Genomic DNA, 25,078 nt, shown 5'->3' on the forward strand with positions numbered 1-25,078 from the left:
CCGGACCGGTGCAGAGTCGCTGCAGGATATACACGGTTGAGAGATATTCTGCAGTTACATGGTGTAGTACGGGATAATGCTCTGCAAAGACAAAAATGAAGATGCATGTAGCCAATGGCGAATTACATATGTTCTGTATAAACAATCCCCAACTAAGAACAGGAATATGTATATTATGCCGAAAAAAAGAATTCCACCAATGTACACCCCGAACGCCATATATGTGCATGAGTCTGTCTTATTATAATATCATTACCGTGAAACCAATCACTGGAACTAGGAACCAGCAATATCATTCCCATCATCAGCATCAGCAGCGTAATTAACCTGGTGTCCAACTCTCGGATGCCAATATACCGGCGCATGTTGGAATTGATGCCAGCAGCTGCAACCGTTAGTTAGCCCCAGACATGTACAGCAACTAGAAGAGGAAAAGGAGTATGCTCACCTCGGCGCCTGAAGTACATATCTCGCCATCGCCTCCCTAAACCGACTCTTATACTCCTTAGGACTCGTGACGGTAGGCCGATTCTTGCCTCCACCGGCAAAGCCCCGGTCCTTGATCCACGACTCCAGTTTCTTATCCCAAGTGTACGTGCGGATACAGTCGATGACACCGACGACCAGCTCCGACCGGCTCTCGTCGATGGCGATCATGAGCGAGTAGTCCATGACGTTCTGGCGGCCCAGGAACAAGGTATCGTTCCAGACGCTCTGGCTGAGTAGTTTCTTGGAGTGTTCCCGGGTGAACAGTGGTGTTTCGTAGATGAAGTCCACCATGTTCTCGTCGAGAAGGACCTCGTTGCGTTCTCCTGTGCTTTCCACCTTACGGTTTCGCATCGACCCTTTGAGGTCAAAGATGCGTTGCGGGACGCGATCATAGAACAGGTTCTCCATCAGCAAGAGATACCAGTTGAATTCGGTCCCCGTCGCCGGATTTTTGATAATCACCTGATAGAACCCAAACATTTTGGCAATGGCAGATGGCAGCTCGTGGAAAAGCGCCTCAGACATGATCTGGAAATACCCAGGCGCGAACTTGAGGAACGCCTGCGTTTCGATAGGTGCCAGCGACTTCAGGATGAAGCGGTTGTCAAGCGTCTTCAAGAATATAGACTTGGTCTTGCCGCCCTTGGAATCCCACTTTGCGCAGCGGGATAGCGATTCCACGATCCGATCAGCAACGCCGCATTTCTTCCGTAGGGCATCGAACTGTTCAGCGTAGAACACCTTGCAGAGCATCTTGGCTTGTCCTTCCTGGAACTGATACTTGAGATGGGTTCCGGTGTCTCGCAAGAGTGCCTTTTCAACACGCTTTTGTTCCGCATGGTCTCCAATCGTGGGCTCCTCTTCCTCATGATGCTGCTGGATGCTGGCTAGTTTCTCGGTGTAGTCGCTGGAATCCAGAGCAAACGCAATCAAGGAGCTTGGCTCATCTTCGCGCACAATGATGTCGCAGTCTGCGAATACATGGTCTGACATGGAGAGCGGGTATTCGAGAGGTGCCCATCCACTAGCTGAGCGTTCGGACCAGAAATTTGTCAACAGTTTTAAGAGTGTGCTTCTCTCGTGGTTCTTGAGATCGATTGAGTCCAAAGGTTCGTCGTCCGGAGATATCTTTGGAATTTCTTCATTTGAGTCCAGAAGCCCGTCTGCCGATATTCTGTCTTCGTCGCTGTGCTCACCATCGGATGCAATTGCTTCGTCAGTTCGAACATGGTCCTCATGCTCCACTGGCTCCGCTGGCTCGGTTGGTATTGCAGGCTCTGCCGGTTTCTCTGCTGGCTGCTGCGGGAGAGATTTTCTAGGTTCTTCTTCTGACACGCTCTTCGTGAATTCCTCACTTGTCCGACTCGATTCCAGACGCGGCGCTGACGACGAGATAAAGTCTTCCCCTTCACCAGAGGGCTCTCGTTCCTCAACTGCCTCCCGGACATTCTTGTATACCTCAACAATGGGCTTCGACGACGCCAAAGGATACGCACGTGAGTGCGTGCTTCTAGCGGCTCGACGTTGCATCTCACGCTGTCGCTCCTTCTCGAACTCCCGAGTCATCTGCTCAAAATGCTTGGCCAGGTTTGACACACGCTTACGTGGAATAAACGAGTGACCCGATGGAAGCCTTCCATGTTTGAGGGCAGTAAACCCAAGACGCTCAGTCAACCTCTTGTCTGATCCTTTCGGTTTGTCATGTGGAGGGTTCGGAGTTTCGTCTACGGCGTCTGTGTCTATACCTCCTAATCGAGTTCCTGTTCGACCTTTCTCCTTCTGAAGGTGAGCGGGTTGAGATTGTGCGCGGTATAGCGGCGGCGACCTAGTTTTTCCACTACGTCGGGAAGCAGCTTCGGCGAGTCGTGGAATAGCAGACGGAGTTGGAGTGGTTGGAGTGCGCCTCCCAGGTATTTCGACGGCATCTTGCGGGGGCTTGTCCACTTGTGGCTCTGTCTGCTCCTGGGAAGGACTTGTTGGAGGCTTCTCGCCGTCACGAGTCGGAACAGGTTCGGGGGTGTCCGTAGTACTTGCGGGAACATCCTGAATCGGTGCATGCTGCTCTGTCTGGCCAGAAGGAACAGCTAGGTCCAGATGACGCACTTCTTTTTGTGCCACAGCCTGCTCTTGGGGTGACGACCCTGTTTTCTCATCAAGCGGTGGTGCTTCTGACTCGACCTCTTCGACCTTCGGGGTTTCAATTTCGTTCCCTCCGTTCTTCTTTCCGGAGTGCTCTTCAACAACGGACACGAGCACGTCCTGGGCTTTCTCCGGTGAAAGCGTCATACGGCGCATCACAAAGGGTCGCCCTTCCTCCTTATTTGCCTCGCTATCCGTTCCCGCAGGGGTTGTTGTCGGTTCTTCTGAAGGAGCGAAAGAAATCGAAGCATCCTTGAATATCTTCTTCAACTGAAGGGTCGCCAATCTCCTGATATCCTTCTCTGAAGGGAAGTAATTCTTTTCAAATTCTACAAACACATTGTCCCACTCGACGACCTTCTCCTGTGCAGAACGAAGGACTTCATTGAACGGAATGAGTTCCCAATACCGGGAATTGGTATACTTCTCCTGTAATCGTCGGAGCAAGTCGGCTTGATCCTCGGCTGCCTTTCTGTTGAGCAGTTCAATTTCCTTCTCGCACTGTCCAATGCGTTCTGGGACGACGCTTTGAACGTTGATCCCTCTCAACCGGGCTTTGACAGAAATCATGAACTTGTTCAGACGTTGCTCCATCCTTTGGTAGACTTCATTCCGGAGTCGCAGATCGTTGTCTACCTTCCAAGTAACTTGAGTTCTAGGAACAATGATCTCCAGCAAATCAATCTTATGGTACTGGATCCGCAATGCCATGTCTTTGAAACCAAAATAACGGACATGGTCGCGTTGCAAATCATGAGGACAGACGCCAGCTCGAGCGTGTAAATTCTTGCTCCAGAAAGAAAGCTCCAGGTATTTCCCGAAGGAGTACTTCCATGTGCTATCCGACATTGGGAAAACCTGGGTCTCGTTATTACAGATTGTGCAGCAGCTCCACATCAGAATCGAGTCTTGCAAGCCTCGAAGTTTTGAAGGGTAGTGCTGGATGATCACGCTTATCTGAGCCTCGCCATGAACGTACTGACGATGGTGCTCATACATGCGCCGTTCACAGCCGTTCGCCGTACAGATGCCGTTGGCAGTGTGACATAGATCTTCAACATATTGTCCCAACGTGCAATCTGGCTCGAAAATCGTATCGTCCCCATGCTCATTGTAGAACTCTATGGCAAAAGAGTCCGGGCCAGAACAAGGAATGGAAGTTGTTGTGCAAACGAGGCTGAAAAGGACGGCAATATTCTGATGCGCGTATGGATCGAAGAGGTTGGAATTACTTCCAGACACGTAAGTCTCCCATTGCCGTTTCTGGGTCATATAGTGATGAAGCGCTCGATCGTATTCCGCATCATGGGCCGCGCGCAAGACCTCTTTCACTTTGAGGGGCGCATTTTGGGGCGATTCATGGACCATTTCAGGCGTGATGAGGATGAATTTCTGGCCTTTGGTGCTCTCATCCATCGACGGTTCAGAATCCACATCTTGATCCCGCAAACGTCTCAGATAAGCCAATCTGCGCTCCATTTCTCTTGCACGCATGAGTAGATATGGAGGCTCGAATTTGACAAAGGGAGAGGCAGACAGTATCTTTCTTTCATGGTCTTGCACCATATCCTCATAGTACGTGGGCATGGGGACATCATCAGGAACCTCGGTTTCTTCGCTCGTCACCGTGACCTTTCTCTCAAGCGTAGGCCGCTCTTCCGTCCCATTTAGCTCTTGCTGAGCCTTGCTTGTCGTTTCCCCTTCTTTGGACATCAACAATGGGGTATTCGAACGCGTCCCAGCTTCACCCTCCCTTGGCTCAACCTCAGATGAAGTCGGTATCTTGGCGAATTCGTCTCTCATTACACAAGTTTCCAGCCTGAGATTGTAGACCACATACACCATGAACTCGGTGATGCTCTTTACCTTTCCAAGAACAGACTTGTCGCCACCTCGTAGAACGATCGTACAGCCAAGCTCTTTCGGGCAACCAGAAATGTACATGTATGTCTTCTTACGACGGTTGTAGACATACGTTTTGACATCGAAGCTGCTGCACTCGCTCTTCATCGGAGTAGTCACAAGTTTATCCATAGATGTGATTATCTTCGTTTGCGTGCAACGAGACACCGCTTCAAGAACAGAAGACTTGACGTTGTAGGCTGTTGCGATGTTGAGTTTCTCGAGTAGCTCCAGAGCTAACCCGGAAACATTTTTCTCTGCCAAAAGTAGGTTTGGCCGCAAGGCAGCGATACGACTAACAAGATTTTCAAGAAATTCGCGCTCCTGCCGGATCACAGGCTCAAGACTCATGAAGTGCTGCTGGTGGCGCGCATATTCAAGCGGAAACGTGATGATCAGAATGTTTGGGTTAGGGATGCTTCTGGGCATGCTCTTGAGAGCAACATTCTTCCTGAAGACTAAACCGGAGACATACGATGTGTCCCCGGGTCGACCACCAACAATTTTCTTCAACTTGATGTAATGACGGATATCCATATCATCCCCATGTTGGACGTCCGGATCAACCTCATCAGCCGCTTTCAAGAGAATGGGCAACAGCGCCATCTCCCAACTCTGGGGATGGGGTATTGACGCATCACTCAAAAGCTGACGAAGAAGTTTTCGGACATGTTGCAAACTGGCCTGATTCATCTCAACAGGTGGTGCTCCGGCCCCTCTCATGGATGAGCTCCTGGTCATTTTGAACCCAGTCGAAGTCATTGTTGGGATCATAGAGCCTGTATTCGAAGGTTCCTGTGGGTTACTGAAAACAACTTCTTTCGATGTTCGAGGTGATTGCCGGATACTACTGGCGATACTCAAGTTGCGACGTCGGGGGCGTGGGACATTAACGGCCTTCGAGCTGGCGATACTACCTTCATCTACCTCACGGCCCGTAATGCTTCGGTCACCAAAGGCAGACCGGCCCTTCTTCATGATATTGAATAGTCCGCCTAAGCCTGACTTTTCATTGTCGCCACTACTTTTCGAAAGCGGACTTTCTGACACAGCTGAGAGCAAGCTTGGATGTTCGTCACCACTAGATGCATCATCGGAAAGATACTGCGCTAAATCCGGGTCTATTATATTGTCTTTATGGAAGGCAGGAAGTCGGGATTCACCATCAGTGTCTTCCGCCTGGCGTCGTTGGAATGGGGCACGTTCATCATGGTAAGGCTTGAAATTCCGAACGTACTGTTGCCGCGAGTGATGGCGCTTGTGGCCCATTGAATGTGGCCTTCCGCTCAAAGAGGACTTCAATGATTTCGAAGACGTGGGCCTTGCTAACGGCCTGTCTGGACTGATCTCGAGGATGGCCGAACGACGATTGTGTCCCTCGCCAGCACGTCTTGTGGCCGGTATTGCCATAGTCGGTGTCTTCATAACGCTATCCACAGACTGGGAAACTATTGATGATGTATCGTCATCGTCGACAAGAGACATTCGACGCGTATTGCCAAAACTAAGTTCTGAAACACGAGGGTTGACTGCCATCGGGCTCTGGTCACTATCCGAAAATTCCGACGAATCATCATCATGTGCATTGATCATGGCTTCACAAGGCTTGCACACTCGTATCGTGCCAGGCTGTCCGAACTGTGCGCCTGGAATTATGAGTGTACACTTGGAATCGAATATCTGACCGCAGGTCCGACAGTGGTGCTTTCGCCGAAATGTGGAAAAAGACTCGCCACAATGGAAACAATCCTTAGCATTCTCATCACGCATCCAAAATTCTTTGCTTAATAGATTGCTCCTCATTTGTGGCATAGCACCGTCACCACCAGAAGTCTGAGGTCGCCTATTTCGAGAGCGGCTCGGGGTGCGATCGACTGTCGTGTCTAGCGGTGATATAGTAGACGACTTTGACGGGGTTCCTGGCGCTCCCTTATCAATAAGGCGGCCCGGACTTGGTACAGCGGTCTGTTCTATCGATCTTCGTTTCGCTGATGCACTTGATGATTCGCCAACTTGGGTCTCGCCGTCCACAAAGGGTCGTGAAGTTACGTGAGTTGGAGAGACTTGTTCCCCATGGAGTGAGCTATTACCGGCTTTTGGAGATTGTGCAACACTGCTTGTTGCGGGTCCTGAGTTCAATTCATCTAGTCGAAATGATTCTGCCGAGCCGGTTCTTAATCTCTCTCGTGACAGATCCTCTGTCCCGTCCAGCGTGTGCTGACGCTTCTGAGAAGATAAACCGGTGTCTAGCTCAGAAAAGCCATGGCGATCTATAGCTCCCTCAGTCATCTGTCCACTCAGGGTTGAAGGCCTGCTGATATCTGGAGCATTAGACTCCTCGTTGTGAAGGCTACTATGGGGTTTTGCTGACAGAACAGGCGAGTGCGTCAATCGTGAACTCTGACTAAACGACCCAGGGCGCGAGTTATCTCCCTTATTTGGAGCTGTAGATTCCATGCCCTGTAACGTATCGGAATGATGAAGGGGATCCTTGACTGCATTCACATGGGGTTCCTTGACTGTTGGATCAGTAGTTGCAAGAGCACCGGTCGTTTTGGACAAGGGAGCGGCGGGGGATTTGATGGCAGGAGACGCCGAGACCGAAGCCTTGGAGGATATGCTGGCAGATTTGGAGGACAGCTTCGAGCCTTTAGCCGGACCTAGCTGAACCGACATATCCTGATTGCTTTGGAGTTGCCCAGGGGTTGGTGAATGGAGCCTTGACCCCTGCGAGGAGTTTGGGTGCATGTACTGAGACTCCGCGGCAGTAGACCTAGCATCAGATTGTTCTGATATCGGGCTCTTCATTCGGGAACTCTCCGACGCTTTATCTGACTGCTTTCCCACGCCGCTAACCATATCCCTGACACCGCCGCGAAACCGACTATACAGCCCACTCAATCCTCCTTGGATCTCGCCCGATATGCTATTCTCATCGGCCGTGGCCGTCGGAGCCGGCGGGTTCGTGAATTCATTAAACACGGTGAGGGAGTCTGATTGATAGGCCGCATTATGAATTTGGTCCAGTGCTGCGTTCAGGTTCTCTTGTTCTGCTTGGGTTGATAACGACGCGCGTGAACCTCGTCGACCAAGCGGGAGGAATATCGAGGATGCGGATGGACTCGGAGTGCTTTGAGACTGCCGCGCAGACATTTTGACGCCACTAAATGAGTAGGCGATACACAGGACTTTTTCATATAGGATATCATTGGTGTCTTATCGTCCGGAGGAGTATTCGGGGTATTGCTGCGGAGTTGCCGTATCGTTCTCTAGGTCAACAGCCTTAGTCTGAGCACGAAGAAACCGTAAAGTGACAGGCTAGACATCGTAAGGGCGTTTTCAGAATATTGAAATGAACCTGGAAGTGGAAAAAGAAAGCAGTATCCGCCCAGATAACGAGATGCAGTCGAGCGTCAGCGCTGCAGCTTCTCCAAATCGGGATATGCACGCCACGATGCGCCGCTGCCCAATGACGTGTTGTGGCGCAGGCAGGATATACATGTGGCTAGTGCAGAATCACGGCAGAACCCATGAAGGCGGTGAGGCGCGCTTGAAGCGCGTCACCTTCGAAAAAGATGGAGAGTGACAGTCCTTGAGAACGCCGACCTGATATATTCTGCTTAATTGAAAATTGCAGGCTCCTTCAAACTGCTCACGCTGGGGGCATGATGGCTTGTGCATAATGAGTCCAGGCCTCACGTTCTCTGCTACGATGCAATATTTTAATGACCTGCTTGAGCCACGGTCGTTGACTGATTATGAGGCAACGGATATCGCAGAATATACTCCATTATGTGCATAATGGAAGACTCTTTAGGGGACTGGATTGCCACATTGGTTCAGCGATGTCTATCGTTTTATCTGGAAGGGCCAGGCGACGCCGATCTGGAAATGGAGGATGATGGAAGTAACCTTCGTTTCACAAATCCCATCTCAAGATCGGCTGTAATCTATCAGGTAAGCGCATCTCTAACATTGAGGAAGTCCAATTATACTGATTGTATTTGTTCCTTGTCAGTACCTTAGTCCAAGGGAAGGGCGCGTACAAACCCTGAAGTTGATCGACGAGAATACCCAGATTGAAGCCATCCTTTCGAGTGACTCGCTAGATGCTTACAATCGAGAGTCACCAGATCGCCCACTACAGAGTTATAATCCCACGCAGTATCGCATTAGACTGGAGGGTCATGAGATCGTCTTTGAGTATTCAATGTCCCAACCGAAAGTCCACCTCTACGTCAAGAAGTTTTCCATAGAATGGGAGAGGGGAAAGGTCACCCCCTTCCGGGCGAGAAAACAACTGAGGAAGCGTGGTCACATCAATAACCAAATGAACATGGTATTTGGCAGAGTTAAACAGGCGCAGCGCAGGCTAGACACGGCAGATTCAGCAGATAGCTCCGAACGGTCCATCAAGTCCCAAAACGACGATCATTCTAAGCAAAAAAGTCCTGATGAGGAAGGCATTGAGGCTGGCATATCCCAAGAAGGTTTCATGTCCCAAGTACCGTCTGGTCATCGCTTAGCTTCCTCGGGTCGCGTCTCAAACCGTCTTCTAAGCAACCTTGGACGACCTAGTGTTGCTGAGGATGTGATGAGTAATGCACTATCGGTTCCTGGACCTCCAGAGGATGCAAAACTGGGTAGCAAGGATATGCCGTGGTTGCGCCTGACAGAGCGGGAAATAACCGAGCTACGCGGTAAACTGAGGAAGACTGCGGAGTGGCAGCCCAGTGAGGACTTGATAAATTACGAACTTACTTTGCGTGGACGTGGATCAGAGGCATACAAGAATGCCAAGGCACGAGCAGAGGCTGAAGGAGCGGAGTTTGTCGACTGTGATGACATCGAGAACAGTTCAACTGCAAGCGGACTCAACCCGAGCAATGGTAATAATGAACCAATCGAGCTTAATAAGCTGAAAAAACCGAACCGTTCGATGGAACGCCAACTCGACGTTGTTGTTAGAGAAGAATATACGCAGCGCAGTGCTTCCGCTAATGGCCACCAAATGGAATTGCAATGTGTTTCATCTACCGAGAAGCCGGCCGGACAGTCATCCAAAAACTATTTCGATAGACAAGAGACTGACCTACGCAAAACCCCATCACAATCAGCCTCGACTGGGGAAGAACAACCTCGTGATAACCATATGGGTTCCACTGGAACCAAGAGTGACCCAAAGCCGGCTAGAAACAGGACAGCCCCAGCAACTTCTCGCGAAGTTGAAGTGCCTATGAGTAGGGTAGTTGAGATTCGAAGTGCAGAGACTAACAAAGGCCCCCGAGGGAGTAGAAGCAATGCTGAACCAGAGTCGACAGCAGCCCGTCCCGAAGAACCAATTAAGGAAAGCGTGGAAACAGGGAGCATGGGATCACATCAAGCAGAGAATGCCTCGAATGAGTCAGATGCAAAGGGTTCTGACGGACAGTCAAATTCTGAAAGGCAAAATCCTTGGGAAGGCCTGAAGAGACTTCGAAGTCGTGATGTCAAGGTACCTAGGGATCAGCATAAATTGCTAGAAGATCATCGTCAGTGGATGCCTGCTTTGCTGGGAAAGTCTGACCCGCGAGGGCATGTACCACCTGACCTACTGGCACAATGGAATCGAATTGTATTGCTAAGGAATCTTCGCGCAAACGGAAGTGAACAAGGATCGAAAAGCCCAAGGCCACCAGCACCCGATAGCTGTGATTCACCTTCCGGCGATCCTGATTCTGCACCCGAAACGGATTCCGACGGGGGAACTCAATATTCTTGGTCTCCAAGCCCAGCCGAAAGTCGTCCTCGTAGCGAGCTTCCAGCAAACAATCAACTTCCAGCGGACAGTCCTTTATCTGAGAGGCGAAGAACCAAAAAGTCCAGTTCACCACGCCCAGGAGAAGACGTCGGAGCCGAAGAGAAGCTTCCTGAGGATGTTGACTCAAGCATCCATTCCAATAATGAACAGGATCGATATGCAATATCTGAACGCTCTGAAGCGCATCGGGCGCACACACAGAACTCGAGGCAGGTTGATGAGCCAGTAGACGCAAGTGCTCCGGAGCCAACGCCTGCGGCTCTGACTCAAAATCATGAGGGCGATTCTGATAATGAAAGTGACGAGTCTGCTATGGATGCAGCAGTTCCATGTCCACTAGGAGACAATTTGCAGGCAGAATTGCCGGTCGAACAAACAGACCAAGACCCTACTAGCTTGCGCCAATGGCTCCCCCAACGAGACAGATATGAACATGTTCAAGCTGTGGATACGCCTGCTGCAAATCTAACCCACCGACTTTCTGAAAAGCCAGCCAAGGAAAATACCGCTAATAACCAGCAAGAGTCCTCCCAAGCCGCAATATCGTCATCACAGTCACGGATTTTCAACACATATGCCAGTCATGGTACATCCATGTGCAGTTCTCAAGAACCGCATTTCTCGCCTCAGATGAACGGGGACAATGAATCTACTGGGATTGACATCATGGGAACGCAAATGAGCGGTGAAATCTGTCCAACACAATCGACTTCTAATTCACACTCCGGTTTTGTCCCCAATTCTTCGGGCCCAGAACGCAGAGAAGCAAGTATACTCGTCGGGACACAAACGGAGGGAAATTCAGAGTTGCGGACCGAAGCTCGTATGTCCGAGGATAACGACCGACAAGTCGCTGAGAGCTGGGCGGAGTTGGAGAAGATAGTTGGCAGCGAGGCACTGGAGGTTTTGAAAATGGGGGGGCAAAGCTACCCGTATACAGTCCAACTGCGCAAAACCTTCGAAGATGACCTGAACGAAGGTATTCGTAAATTGACGCAGGCGGTTGTAACGAGGCTTCGGAGTGTACGATCAGATGTGCCAGCATTTCTTGGAATTCGATCCAATGATGCTTGGGAGGCGGAGAAGATGTCAGGAGAAGAAATACCGGACAGCGAGCTTGCGGAACTGGGTTTGGTGCGAGGTCCCGGCGGCCTGCCAGTGCGGAAGCGGGATGTTGAGGAAAATGACCAGGAGGTGGATGCGATACTGAGAAATGATGAGGACCACGACGTCGAAAATGTGGTGGATGATACACATGACGGAGAACTGCAGACTACTGAGCTCGATGAGCGAAAGGTACCCCCGACAGCTATGTTCCCATCAGACGACGAAAACCTTGGTCCCACTGTCCTAAGTTCAGCATGGGACTCGTCTATGGGTGGCACGAGGGAAGACGTCAAAGTGCCCAATCTCAAGCGCCTTGCGTCTGTCTTTGAGACAGAGGAAGCTTCCCCATCGAAGCGGCAGAGGACGGAGCCTATCGGGGGACAGAACGCAGAAAGCATCAGAAGAAGACAGAATAAACGCCCGACATCCAACATTATGAGCCGTCGAGAAAGCTACATCAACAGCACAGCAGACCGGGCTGAAGCAATGCGAGCTTATGAGAAGTTCCGGTCCGACTACCCGATCTACTCAGGGGAGTTCTCGCATTTCATCGAACTGTGCTCGAAACTGCAATCCCTTCGGGATAGAGGCCATCTGAAACGGTCTTTTCTGTGGGATGATTTTATTATTATGCACCTGGATCAATACCCCAGTTATCTGCAATTATGTCAAGAAATGGATTCCAAATCTATGGACTACGAGGAATACTTCTCAGTGCATTTCTCCATACCAACCTACAAGAAGCGAAGTCTCACTGCCAATGGAATTGAGGTATCCGCAGCTCACTGCCTGACTACGAGTCAGCCAAGCGTGGCAGCCAGTTCATCTATTTCTCGTGGCGAAACAAACGGCACTATTACGACCAGTTTCGTGAACAAGCTGTCGGAATTCCATGTGGATTCTTCTTTCGGGCCCGAGACCCAAAATGATCATATTGATATTGAAAGTGATCGTTTATCAGCTACTGCATCATTACCGCCAACTCCCCTTAAAAGACCACAGCGCAATGCGCATACCCTTGCACGGAGTTTAGTCAATGGTAATAAGCCGCAATTGAGCCAGCAAAGCTCCCACCGGCCCTCCCGCCAGCCCTCCCGTCAACCTTCTCTCCAACCCACCATTGATAGGGCCGATAATTCCCAAACCGCTGATGTTGCTGAGCCTTGCGCTCCAGAGACGACAGTCGATGAATCTGTTGCCGAAGATTATGACTCCACGCTGGACGAAATGGAAGCCAGGAGACAGCTGCTGATGGAGAACGCCCAAGCGCTATCTGCTGAACAGACCATTACTGATGTGGTCATGACTGAGGGCAATACAGAAGAGCCTGCTGCAGGTAGACCCCCAGAGATAGAATCGACTCCTGAGCCCCCGGGTCCTGTTGTCATGACTACCGAACACGAGGTTGAGCCTAGTATACCAGAAAGCGATCATGAGGATGATATCCCCGACGAACAACCTGAGATATACGATGACATAGAAGAAACGCACTCCACCGCTAGCATTGAGTTGGGTGACGAACCGTCGACAATTTCCCAGGAGCCACGCTCAGATACACGAGAGGCTGAGGCATCCGAAAAAGTGGATGTCAACGAGGGCTGGTTCGCTTCTCTTCGGCACATTCGCCCACCGACAGGTCCCGTCTGGTCCGATGATCCCAACACTCCATTCAAGCTGTGGGCGCGAGCGGACCAGAACGTCAAAATCGAGGTGTCGCGCCGTGGCGGCAGATATCGTGATGTGGACAATAAAGGCGTCATCCAGCCATCTACTACGCTTCGTTCAGTTCCCTAATCGTTTCCGTGGCCAGATATTCCAATTTTTCCTGAATATACTCTTTCCTGCTATCCCTTTAATAACTCTTATGCTTTTCCCTGTTTAAGGCGATATATGATGTTTATTATTTTGTTATTTATGTGATATCCCTGACCGACGGCGTTTGTTTTCATTGATTTCGCCAGAGTTTATACTGTACTATACAATTGAAAATTTATACTAACGATGTTTGGCACAGCAGCGCCATGAGGACGGCAGTTAGATAAGTATTTACAAGAATGCTAGGTATCGAATAGCAATGACACTCTTGTCATGAATTTTGATATTGGACGAACATCAACTACTAATACCTAATACCGTTAATTCCTATGGTGACTGTGAAATTGAATATGCAGAGCCTCAAGTCAGCCAACTCTCCGAAAATACGCGAACAGATTGTTGTTAATAATGCAAGATATGTCCACAATGATATGTGCAATGTGCAGCGCATAGCTCGTATGCCCTTCGTCCTAGCTCCGCATCCCACTGTCGCACCGATTGGGCCTGGCGAGTGTTCTTCATTGCCACATAATACGCGGCAGGACGCGTCCCAAGGTATCGGAAGCACTGATAAAAACTCGGCGCTCCATCGTCCCCGGCAGCGGTCGAGTCATGGATGACTTCGCTCACATAGAGCACCCACTTGGTATCAGTAGCATCGTATTCTCGCTTCAAAAACACACACACACAGACTGTTCATAGTTGGTTCAGAAGGGCCTGTCCAACATCCCTTTACCGTAGACTGAAAGAGCAAAGACCATGGTACTTACCGCACGCTCATCTAAACAACACTAGAATGGTTGTGGAGTATGCCACTGCTAAGGGTGGGTCATCGGGGTAAGCGTCTTGCATTAGCGCCAAACTAAATATAGGGCCCATACTGATCCTGCAGGCCGGGGACAGTATAACTGTTTTAAATTACCCTATAAGCTCTCCTACTTGGTTCCTTTCTTCAAAATTGTTCTCTACTTCGTTAACACAAACTCTACCCGTCACAATGCAAGGTTATACACACGCCGGCCCTGTTGATTGCGACAAGCCCTTCGACGCCACAAGCCTCAAGGGAAAGACCGCAATTGTAACTGGAGGTATGGCTGCATGATTAGAATATTCCCAGGGCACGATGGTAATGACTACGGAGCAGGTGCCAACGGTCTGGGAGAAGCTTATGTTCGCGCCCTCGTTGCCGCGGGGTATGATACGGTCATCGTCGGGGAATTGCCGGCTGGCTAACGGAATCCAGAGCAAATGTCTGCATTGGCGATCCTGACGTGAAAAAGGGAAACATACTCGAAGGACAACTCCCTGGGTAAGGTTCAAAAACTTCAATTGCATTCTATCCGATGGGACACTGATAGATAACTGCTCCAAAGGACCAAGTTTATTCCCTGCGACGTCTCGAAATGGAACGACCAAGTCCGACTCTTCCGCGAAGCAGCCTCTTTCTCCCCGACAGAAAAGATATCTTACGTCGTTGCCAACGCAGGAATCCACCGCCAAGATGAAGTCTTCGTAAACTCCGGCGACGATCAAGAACTAGCAGAGCCCAATCTGAGCATTATCGACGTCAACATCAGAGGAACCCTCTATACGACGAAACTGGCGACACATTACTTCATCAAGCAGAACGGACAAAAGCCGTCGCCCGAACAGGAGGATACATGCTTGGTTCTGATTGGCTCGGGGGCTGCTTTCCTGGATTGTCCGAGGGCTCCTCAGTACTGTGCGAGTAAATGGGCTATGCGGGGAATTATGCATTCGTTAAGGAGGACGGCCTTCTACTACGGTAGTCGGGTAAATGTTATTTCTCCTTGGTAAGCAACTACCACCCCAAAAACGATCATAACGATCGTAGCTCACTGAGATGTAGGTACGTCAAAACGAACATTCTGTCCGACGAGGCTTTCGACCATGTTTCCAGTGTTGGAGTACAATTTGCTGAGGCAGAAGACGCTGGTCAATGTCTGCTGAGAATCCTCGGTGATAAAAGCATCAATGGACACTCGATCTTTGTCTCCGGGAGGAAATGGACTAGCAAAGGATACATGGATCTGGATCTGGATGATTATCTGGGCAATTCATTTGTAAATGAGATCCAAGAGGACCAGGTGAAATCGGCACCTGTTTCTCTGGGATTGTTTGTTTGAACCATGCAATGCGTCGAGACTGTGTTAGGTTATGCGAGACCACTAGATTGATTACTTTCTACACAGGCAACCGCAAAAATGAGTAACAGAGTAAGGGTGTGATTCTTGGCAGATGACAGGCAAAGAGCCGCCGAGATGACAACCCGTTCCATGGCTAGAACAAGTCCCACTTATGCAAGATGCTTATTCCACTAACCTAACCTGGAATGGTGGCGGATGACTATCAACACGGAATCCGGGGGTAACGGTCTGTAGCTACATTCTTGGTATGAGGATTTTTATCGGGCCAAGCATCCAAACTCCGATGCATGCGCTAGTTAATGCAAGTGGATGACAGGATGCCCTATCTACCACGCAAGCTATTCTTGGCATCAATACAATGCAGTATTGTCAAGAAGCCTGGGAGATATCGCATGGTTATAAATTGTTCCTTCCTACGAAGTCTGAGCAGATTCAATCATCACTTCTACTTGCTCAATTTGCTGCGCTGCCCGACATGGCCCTCACCAACGCAACCGCCATAAATGCCACAATGCGCGCCGTCGTCTGGCAAGGAAACCCCTACAACGTCGGCGTCGTCGACCTCCCCAGGCCCACCATTATCAACCAAACCGATGCCATCGTTCAGATATCGAGAGCAGCGATCTGTGGCTCTGACCTGCACATTTACCGAGGGACGAACGAGGGGATGCCGGCTCCGTTCGGCCTCGGCCATGAGGGTGTTGGGTATGTGTCTGAGGTCGGGGCTGGGGTTAGCTCGCTTAGCGTTGGAGATCCGGTTATTGTTCCGTTTACGGTTGATGAGGGACATTTGCATACTGGTCTTACGACGCAGATGTATGGTGGGTATGGGAATGGGGGTGATTTGGGTGGGACGCAGGGTACGTGTTTGCAGAAGTGGTCATTGCGTCTGGCATAAACTGACAGTTATAAAAATTCTCCAGCCGAGTACTTGCGGGTCCCATTCGCAGACAATGGTCTGATCCCAATCCCTTCTCTCGAGTACATCAACACAACTACAAACGAATCTGTCTCCCTGATCAACGACTATGTCATGCTCTCTGATATCTTTGCCACCGGCTGGGCCTCTCTCGACTATTCCGGCTTCCAAGCCGGCGACACCGTGGCGGTCTTTGGTGCCGGTCCCGTTGGCCTGATGGCCGCATACTCAGCTATCTTGCGAGGCGCGTCGAACGTATACAGTGTCGACTATGTCCCCGAGCGCCTGCAACTCGCTGAATCCATTGGCGCAATCCCCATAAACTTCCGAGACGCCGAACCTGTGCAGCAAATCCTAGCACTCGAGCCGAACGGCGTCGCCCGCAGCGTCGACGCAGTCGGATACGAGCAAGTCAACCGGAACCTGACAGTTCAATCGGATGTAATTATCCGGAACATGCTGGCTGTGACGTCTACCGGTGGCGGCTTGGGTACTGTGGGTGTTTATAACCGGGAATCTAACAGTACGGCAACTGCTCCTCGTGCTTCCACTGTGAATACTCATGTGGATTTTTCTCTTGCTGATTTCTTTTTTGGGGAATTCACTTGGGGCGCTGGGCCTTCGAATCCGATTGATCTTGCTCCGGAACTTGTTCGGCTTGTTGCGTCGGGGAAGGCGAGGCCAGGTTTTATCGTCAGCGATGTCATTAATATAGAAGACGCGCCGGATGCATATGCTAGGTTTGAGAGACATGATGCTACCAAGGTGGTGATAGCGTTTGATTAGTAGACTTCGAAAGAGAGGGTGATTGGATCGAGACACATTTTGGGGTTGGTTTCGCGAATCTGAATGATGCAGAAGCTCATAGTGTGGATAGCATCACATATATTGTTCCCTTGCCGCATTTTTACTTCTCTCCAAAGAAAACGTCTGGGCAACCATGATACTCATGACGCACCAGCCAAAGTCGACATAGCAGTCCCAATACCCAACCGATGTTCCCCACGTACACCTTCGCCTACAGCTCCTTGAGGCAATTGAGGCCTCTCACCAGCTGCTCCCAGAAAACGATGAGCGCCTTGGTCCCCGCCAACACATTGATTAAGCGTTATATTCTCTTCTGCCTGTGCCAACTCACTCTTATGGATAGATTCAGACGGTAGCAGAACGGAACGGTCTAGTGCATATGGTAGCCCGCGATGACGGCCGCGGATTTGCATGGCGATAATTACTAATTTTGAAATTGTCTGAAAGTGCCCCACGAACGAGGTATTCCCTGTAGAATATCCAAGTGACAGTCCGATAGTGCCGTATGCAGAGACGATCTCGAAAAAGACAGCGAAGATGTTAAACGAGGGTAGTTTGGAAATAGACAATCGACCGCCTTCCACAATGGCTATGACGAAAAGGCCAAGGAAGATGTACCACAAGTCAGAGCCTAATTGTCTCCGCAAATGGATACCGACAAAGCTTGGTTGCTTGGTGTTCCGTTCTTGTTCATGGTCGTCTGCACTGGAATAGACCCCGACACTTCGTTCTTCGTACACGTTGGTACGACGCACCGAGATGGCGATTGGAAAGACAGATATGTACATCAGAACCAAGTAGCAGACGAGAGTGCCTGGGTGTATATTGGAGAGATCAGTGATGGAGAAGCCTGCAGTCCGTGTTGAACATGCTTGAAATAAAGAATCAACGAAGCGAGTGCCTGGTGACATGGCCTTGATGTCAGGATTGTCCAACTTGTGGTAGATTGAAAGTCAGCGTATGTGGGCACAATAAAATTCGTAAGGCATTACTTACATTGAGCACGAGAAGTACTACCATATTCACGACATTGAGAGCGATGACAGTAGCAAAGAGCCACCAGGTGGCTTTTTGTGGGAAAAGTAGGGTGAAGCACCGTCGAGGATGGTCGAGCAAAAAGCGTAACTCGTCCCAGAGCGGGGTGTCCCGTCTGACAACTATGGAAATTGTCCAAATAATGAACCGTAGCATACAGGGGAAAGCGGTGTTTCCGATGATGATCAAGAAGGACATGACAAGCAGCGGGAAAGCCGCTTGTTGGAAAGACTCCATTGAATCCGGTGTGATAGTGAGGCCAAAGTCGTTGAATGCAGACCCGGCCGTGAAAACACCCCACCAGGGTCGTCCTTGGCCAGCTTGCTGGATGACAGGGCCATACTTCGTGCTCCTCATAATCCATGGCACCAGACATATTATCCCGAAGACATGGAAGAAGAGGTAGTAAGTTATCAAGATAACGGCCAAAGTTTTGAGAGAGCGGTACTCAATGCCGCCAAGTTCGTCCCGCTGAGCTTCGGTCAGACCGATGAATGTCGAGTTTCGTCCAGGTGTCGCGTTCCAGCTCAAATACGGTGTTTCATCTCGGTTCTCTACATCCGAGGTTCCTTCTGGCTGCGTATTTGAAGAGTTGTCGCCCGAACTGCGCCTGCTGGTGCCAGCTGCAATATCATTGTATGCATCAATCACTGGACTACTACCATTGCTCCCACTTATCCTCCTCTTGCTGCTCTGCTGTTCCACATCCAATGAACTCCTCCCTGAAATTGACCCAGTGCGGCGAATTACCCTGGCGCTCTGAACGAGGTGCTGGAACCGTTTCTCGAACCAATATATCCGGACGAAGACGACGGCAGTATGGATGAAGATTGGACTGGTCATCATTGGCACACAATAAATCACCACCTGCTGGTAAGTTCGCATATCATTCACATCCACTGTGTTCAGCCCGCTCTGGGTCGCGGCCGCACACCCGAAGAATAGAGCATCGATGTAGGACACATTCTTGGCAGGATACATAATGACCGAAGTCACAATCGTCCACAACAGGATATAAGCATAATGGATGGTGATGAATCTCGGGCAGAGTATGCTCCGGAGCGCTCTTCGTAGTCTGACCGCAATTGGTGTCCGAACTGCATTGTTCAGCCTGCCTGCTTTCCGGAAGCACCGTTTGCACGCAGAGACGATGCCGGTCATTTATTCGGATCCTCGGGCAGTTGCCATAGAGCCATGTGTTGACACGCGGTGTAGAAACGGTTGCCAGTAGACATTATAGACAAGTTGAATCGAGGTAGTTGGTTGAGTTAGTGAGAATTGAATTGAGAAAATCGACGAGTCTGATTATGGGAAACGTGGTGTATGATGTCATGGTGATGCTAGGGTTATCTAGTTACCCGTTCGGGAGGTCAGTTCGATTTTGGCCTGAGGCAACGAGTCATCTATCGGCCAAACGGCTGAAGCGAGCGACTTCAGGAACTTCACGTCTTGCTAAAAGATGATCGATATTAGCCACAGCACTGGCAGTTCTGATGGTGTGGAGACAACGATCCATTGATTATTAAGCTGCTTAACTGCGGGCGTTTGTTTTTTTTTTTTTTTTGATCTTCTCCTTTTCAACTCACCAATTGCTTCGAGTAATCCGTCTGCAATTCTCTTCTGTGTCTCAGGATATGGATGTCCCGATTGCGGCAAATATTCTTGGTACCATAGGCGCCGTAAGTTTTTAGCATCCCCACCGTTACCTCGACTGACCAGTTCATGCAGGTTTGCTGGTCCATCCAGGTTAGACGCTTTAAAAGCCCTAATTGCTATTAAACATGCGACATTTTACTTATCAGCTTGTAGCTAATGCCCCAAATCATCGTCAACTACCGGCGCCATGATACCGAAGGCTTGCAACCATCGATGATGCTCTTATGGGCCGCTGCCGGTGTCCCTCTTGGGGTATATAATATCGTTGAAGAGCAGAATATAGCGCTCAGAATCCAGCCCCAGATACTCAGTTTTCTAAGTCTTGTGACCTGGGCGCAGTGCTTCTATTATGGACGGGTAAGAGTGCTTCCATGTCCTAATTCGATTTTTTTTGGTCTAACCAAATCCAGAAACGCTCAATTATCGCATGCATCGCGGCAGTCGTCCCACTACTTGGACTTCTGGGTGGGATTGAAGTGGCACTGGTATTTGCATTACGAGCTGCAAAAGACCGTGACCTCGAATGGCCGCTTATCCTAATGGCTGTTCTCAGTGCCTGTTTACTTGCAGCTGGCGTGTTGAGGCATTACTACGATATCTACGTTCATCGAACCGTTCGCGGAATAAGCTTTATATTCGTCGGAATTGATGCAGCTGGAGACTTGTTCTCTCTAGTCTCTGTTTGTATGGACTATTTTTCCTAATCCAAATAAAGAAAACATATTACTAATGGGTGGCTAGTGTTTGGACGAAGCATTGATATATTAGGAATGGTCATATACGGGACTGAACTTGCACTCTGGATAGGCGTATTTATTTGCGGGGCGATTTTCAATCTCGCGCCTTGGATTAGGGAACGCTCAAAAAAGCGGGATCAAGATGGAGTGCAAGAACAGGATGTGGTACTTCACCAAATGCCATCCTCGACTTCAGTGTTTCGGACTGCATCTGGATCGGATGTGGTGATGAGGAGAGCGCCTCACAATCGATCCTGAAAATAGACATTGGCCGGTTTTTTATAGCAATATGAGAAAGAGTTGAATATTTATGTCTGGTCTCTGGTACTTACAGAGGCTTCTGAGATCTGATTTATCCTCTATCACAGCAGCACTCGGCGGGAGGAATTAGGGGATGAAGAGAAGAAATGGGGAAGAAAAGAGGAAAACGGATGGAATCAGAACACGTAATACAAGGCTGATTTCTCGGAATTCGAAGTTTTCCCATTCATTCTGATCCCTCGATACATTCCATTGTAATACTCAGTGTACAACAGAAACATCATGGGTTTATCACAATCAAGGGCCCGACCGGAAGACTTCGAATTTCTCTATACAACACGCGGTATGTCTTTGTTTCCTCCTTGATTCATTTGGTACTAACTGTTGATCCCCAGATGAGCTCTTTCGACGATATGCAAATTATATGAATACTCTGAATATGGAGCGGAAGTGCTGGTTTGAGAATATGTTTAATGTCTTCTGCACTCAGACAGAGTCAACGAAATGTTAGTCACACGGAAGGGTATACTCTTTTTGGCCATGTTGCCTGCCAAGCGGTGGACATCACTTTGTTTCGCCAAGTATCCCTAACACCTTGTAAATGCATTCGGGCATTATCATACATCTCAAATGAATGTCGTTTCAGCTTAGCACCTTGTCAACATCTGTCTGACATATGCCGGGCCATACCATATTTGAGTACAGCAGCAAGTAGAAGTAGCTTGCAACCAGTGATGTGTTATCCTGGAAGTGGCTACTCTCACTGATTCCAGTATGATGAGAGACAAGCATCCACCAATACATAAGCCAGCAAGGATTCAATATTTACTCTTATGCTTAAGCCAACGCTGAAATCTAAATAAAGGCTAATGATATGATTTACCATGTCAAGAAATTCCTCATGTGGGGTGGCCTACCAGAGTTGATGTAAATGGTCTTTGGCTGGATGATCACCAAGCTTATTCCGGAAGTTTCTTTGGACATTGTGACGACTTGACGCCTCAGCACCAGCTTGATGCCACAGTGGCTGATATCGACAAACGCCGCCATGCAAGCAAACAAAGAAAACACTTAGCACGGCCACACAACATATAGATAAAAGCCCCTTTTCCTGTAGACAGATTTCCTCTTCTCTTTTATTCCCAGATTCGATATTCTGTTGATGGCTACAATAGTTTGGATAGGAATTCAGTTCGTTATTGTCTGCTATTTCGAGCCCGTGACATACGCAAATATAGCTAGTCAAGCACTCATTCTATATTCTTGATTTGAACATAAACAGTATCCCATAAAGTCATCTATTTATCCATCACCCGGCTCATACACCCCAAAGCCTCATCAATCAACCCTCTCATCCTCTCATCCCCACAAACCCCTCTCGCCTCCCGCAACCTCTCCCCCCAGACCTCCCATCGATCCTGCTCATACCCTTTCCACCCCCGAGCCGCGAACCTCTTACAACCGGGCCCAGTCCCAAACTCCTCAGGATCATAAGTACGACCATATCGGACATTATCCCACACCCGGGCCGCGGCGTGGATGAACCAGATACACGCAGCCTCCATGGCAGCCGTCTTGGCGAGTGTTGGCATGGGGATATCGTCATTTTCAAGGGCGAGCTTGAATACTCGGAGTGCCCGGTGGGATCTGTCGATGGGATGGATGTTATCGTTCTGGTCTAAGGGGGGTTCGTAGCTGATATCGGCGGCTTGGGTGAATTGGGCGATGAAGGCGTTTTCGTTGATCCAACGCTGTCTTTGTTCACCTTTTAGGTTGGGGGTTTCGGGGTCTACGCGTGTTGCTTAGCAAACATATTAAAGACAGAAGAATGTAATGAATTACCTTTATATTCACCCCCACACTCGTCCCAGCTTTCCAACTCAGTGTATCCAAATGAAGGCAGATCCGTCCAGAGAACTCTCTTGGTAGGTCCTACTGTAAGTGGCTCGCCAGTCGCTGGATCTGTCACTATGCGCTTTTGAAGTCCATAGAGAAATTGGACGAGTTTGCTGTGCTTGGTTGGCTCCAGGCGCTGGACAAGCATCATTAGGGTGAAGGAGAGAATATAGTCGACGTTTTCGGGTGTAAAGTTTTCATCATCAGAGGGTGCAAGTGCAGATAATGTCAGATCAGTAATTTGGTCCAGTGCATTATCGACGCTTGCTTCAGGGCTGTTGACGAGGTTATTGAGGATTTGATATTGTTTGGAGTTTTCCATTGATTTGAGGAATTCGATGTATTCCGGGGGATGCGGCATGATGTCTGTTTACCGTGACTAGGGAAAAAGAGAGAAGGAAGAATTGCCAAATAAAATATCTATAGCAAGAAATAAATAGTTGTTGAAATAATCTAACATCAAACCCCAGTATATCTTGAAAATTCACAAGGCTGAATACAGATAGTAAGGCTGACTGGGTTACTATTTTGGGAAATCACGTGGCTGACATGCCCCACCCCCCCCCAACCACAAATTCGGACCTCGACGATTCACAGACTGCGCCTTACTGACTGTCTTGTCATAATATTGAGAGCTATATTTGTATACCTGACAGTCTGCTGAGCTAATTTCAGTCCTAATGAAGGATTCGGCCCCTGTCGGGGGGCCAAACAGCCATCCGTCGAGATGCTTTGTGCGACATATCGAGACAAAGATACTGAATTGAAGATGAAAAGCATTCTGCCTCGTGTATTTAAGGGCTTGCTAAACCTGCTATGGTTTGCATCATCATCATCAACAACAACAACAACAACAACAATCAATCAATCAATTGTCACAAGAACCGAAAGTTCTCTCATCACTACATTTCGAGAACCCCATCAATCAAAATGCTCTTCAACAACAAGACCCTTTTCCTATACGGCCTCATTGCCGTCGCATCCGCTTCCCCAGTCCCTCAAGCTGTAACCAAGGAAGAACTGAGCAACATTGCCCAAGAAGTCACCAGCAGCAGCGCCAGCATCACCACTACCCCTCCTACGCTCGACACCCGTGACCTCGAAACCCGCGGGAGCAAGAAGAAAGTCACAAGCTTCAACTGCAATGGCGTCAAACTGGAAAAGAACGATGTTGGCAGCGCGGTAGCGAAGATGAAGGGTGCCAAGGATAGGACTATTGGCAACTATCCGCACGAGTTCAAGAACGGCGAAAACACCTTTGCCGGGGTTAGCAAGAAGCTGCGTGAGTTCCCGATTATTCAGGGCGGAACGTTCAATGGTGGTATGTTTTATCTCTCTCGATCATTCATTCCCTATAAAACGAGTGTAGTAAGCTAAGTGGAACAGTTGGTCCTGGCCCATACCGCGCTGTCACGGACTATAATAACGCCTTTGTTGGTGTTATGTGGGAGAAGGCAGTCGGAGCTAAGATGACGAAGTGCACCCCTGTGACTGAGACGACTACTGCTGCCCCCCAGAAGACAACTGCTGCTAAGAAGGACGATAAGAAGGACGATAAGAAGGATGATAAGAAGGACGATAAGAAGGACGATAAGAAGGACGATAAGAAGGATGATAAGAAGGACGATAAGAAGGACGATAAGAAGGACGATAAGAAGGACGATAAGAAGGACGATAAGAAGGACAGTAAGACCGGCAAGAGTGGAAAGTCTGGAAAGACGCACTAAGTATGAGCGATGAGGATTGATTTGCTTTACCGGTGTTTTTGGGAACTGTATACGGAGTCAAGGTTGTTCGGTTTTCCATGTGTTTGGTGTTTTGTTTCGATGAATATAATATATGCATCAATAGCGCATTTGACCTTATCTGGATAATCCTTCTAAAAGTAATATTGCCTTCTACCCACGATTGATGCTTCCATGTTGCGTACGATCAGATGTTTGAACCCCTAACCACCCTTTTCCGAAGTCCTCGTAGACTATTAGAAGCAGATGCTGAGGTCCAAAGACTGTACATGAGATCTGGCGGCAAGTTCCTGGATATCCAATTGAATTAGCTATCTCAGGAATTTCTTCAAGATACTTTGCAGGGTTCACACATTGGCGTATGAACAACGGACGTTAATGCTATGCTGTTTGTGCTCAGCCTGTTCTACCGGCCTCCTCCATCATCTTATAAATTGCAGCAATGATTGTTGATTATTCAGTCACATTAGTTTTTACAGCAAATAGCTGACTAGGGTAACGGTTAGACAAGGAAGCGAAGCTCTCTCCAGTCTCACCAATGTGAATACAGTAGACCTTGGCAGCACCATTAGATACCCAAGCCAATTCCTCACGGCCCCGCC

At 49.2% G+C, this 25,078-nt stretch overlaps 7 protein-coding genes across 7 annotated transcripts; 4 read left to right on the top strand and 3 right to left on the bottom strand.

Annotated features, from left to right (window-relative positions):
• Positions 1–276: 276 nt before the first annotated feature.
• Positions 277–7,683, bottom strand: FAB1 (1-phosphatidylinositol-3-phosphate 5-kinase FAB1; the record flags this gene model as incomplete). Its single annotated transcript, XM_043275938.1, has 2 exons — positions 277–385; positions 449–7,683. 2 exons carry the CDS (start codon positions 7,681–7,683, stop codon positions 277–279), a joined length of 7,344 nt encoding a protein of 2,447 aa, XP_043132496.1.
• Positions 7,684–8,331: 648 nt separating this feature from the next.
• On the top strand, positions 8,332–13,231 carry ACHE_11377S (uncharacterized protein; the record flags this gene model as incomplete). Its single annotated transcript, XM_043275939.1, has 2 exons — positions 8,332–8,487; positions 8,549–13,231. The coding sequence occupies 2 exons, from the start codon at positions 8,332–8,334 to the stop codon at positions 13,229–13,231; spliced, it is 4,839 nt and encodes a 1,612-aa protein (XP_043132497.1).
• Positions 13,232–14,249: 1,018 nt separating this feature from the next.
• On the top strand, positions 14,250–15,399 carry ACHE_11378S (putative short chain dehydrogenase/reductase; the record flags this gene model as incomplete). The annotated part of the gene is made up of 5 exons (XM_043275940.1): positions 14,250–14,340; positions 14,397–14,445; positions 14,496–14,561; positions 14,626–15,066; positions 15,123–15,399. The coding sequence occupies 5 exons, from the start codon at positions 14,250–14,252 to the stop codon at positions 15,397–15,399; spliced, it is 924 nt and encodes a 307-aa protein (XP_043132498.1).
• A 496-nt stretch (positions 15,400–15,895) lies between these two features.
• On the top strand, positions 15,896–17,125 carry ACHE_11379S (glutathione-independent formaldehyde dehydrogenase; the record flags this gene model as incomplete). The annotated part of the gene is made up of 2 exons (XM_043275941.1): positions 15,896–16,280; positions 16,344–17,125. 2 exons carry the CDS (start codon positions 15,896–15,898, stop codon positions 17,123–17,125), a joined length of 1,167 nt encoding a protein of 388 aa, XP_043132499.1.
• A 161-nt stretch (positions 17,126–17,286) lies between these two features.
• TRK1_1 (potassium ion transporter) lies at positions 17,287–19,162 on the bottom strand (the record flags this gene model as incomplete). The annotated part of the gene is made up of 2 exons (XM_043275943.1): positions 17,287–18,081; positions 18,143–19,162. The coding sequence occupies 2 exons, from the start codon at positions 19,160–19,162 to the stop codon at positions 17,287–17,289; spliced, it is 1,815 nt and encodes a 604-aa protein (XP_043132500.1).
• A 2,971-nt stretch (positions 19,163–22,133) lies between these two features.
• Positions 22,134–23,092, bottom strand: ACHE_11381A (DUF3632 domain-containing protein; the record flags this gene model as incomplete). Its single annotated transcript, XM_043275944.1, has 2 exons — positions 22,134–22,624; positions 22,678–23,092. 2 exons carry the CDS (start codon positions 23,090–23,092, stop codon positions 22,134–22,136), a joined length of 906 nt encoding a protein of 301 aa, XP_043132501.1.
• Positions 23,093–23,547: 455 nt separating this feature from the next.
• On the top strand, positions 23,548–24,458 carry ACHE_11382S (putative extracellular guanyl-specific ribonuclease; the record flags this gene model as incomplete). Its single annotated transcript, XM_043275945.1, has 2 exons — positions 23,548–24,052; positions 24,118–24,458. The coding sequence occupies 2 exons, from the start codon at positions 23,548–23,550 to the stop codon at positions 24,456–24,458; spliced, it is 846 nt and encodes a 281-aa protein (XP_043132502.1).
• Between the last annotated feature and the right edge of the window lie 620 nt (positions 24,459–25,078).

Source organism: Aspergillus chevalieri, chromosome 1 (assembly GCF_016861735.1).
Source record: "Aspergillus chevalieri M1 DNA, chromosome 1, nearly complete sequence".
In the NCBI taxonomy this organism is placed as follows: Eukaryota; Fungi; Ascomycota; class Eurotiomycetes; order Eurotiales; family Aspergillaceae; genus Aspergillus; species Aspergillus chevalieri.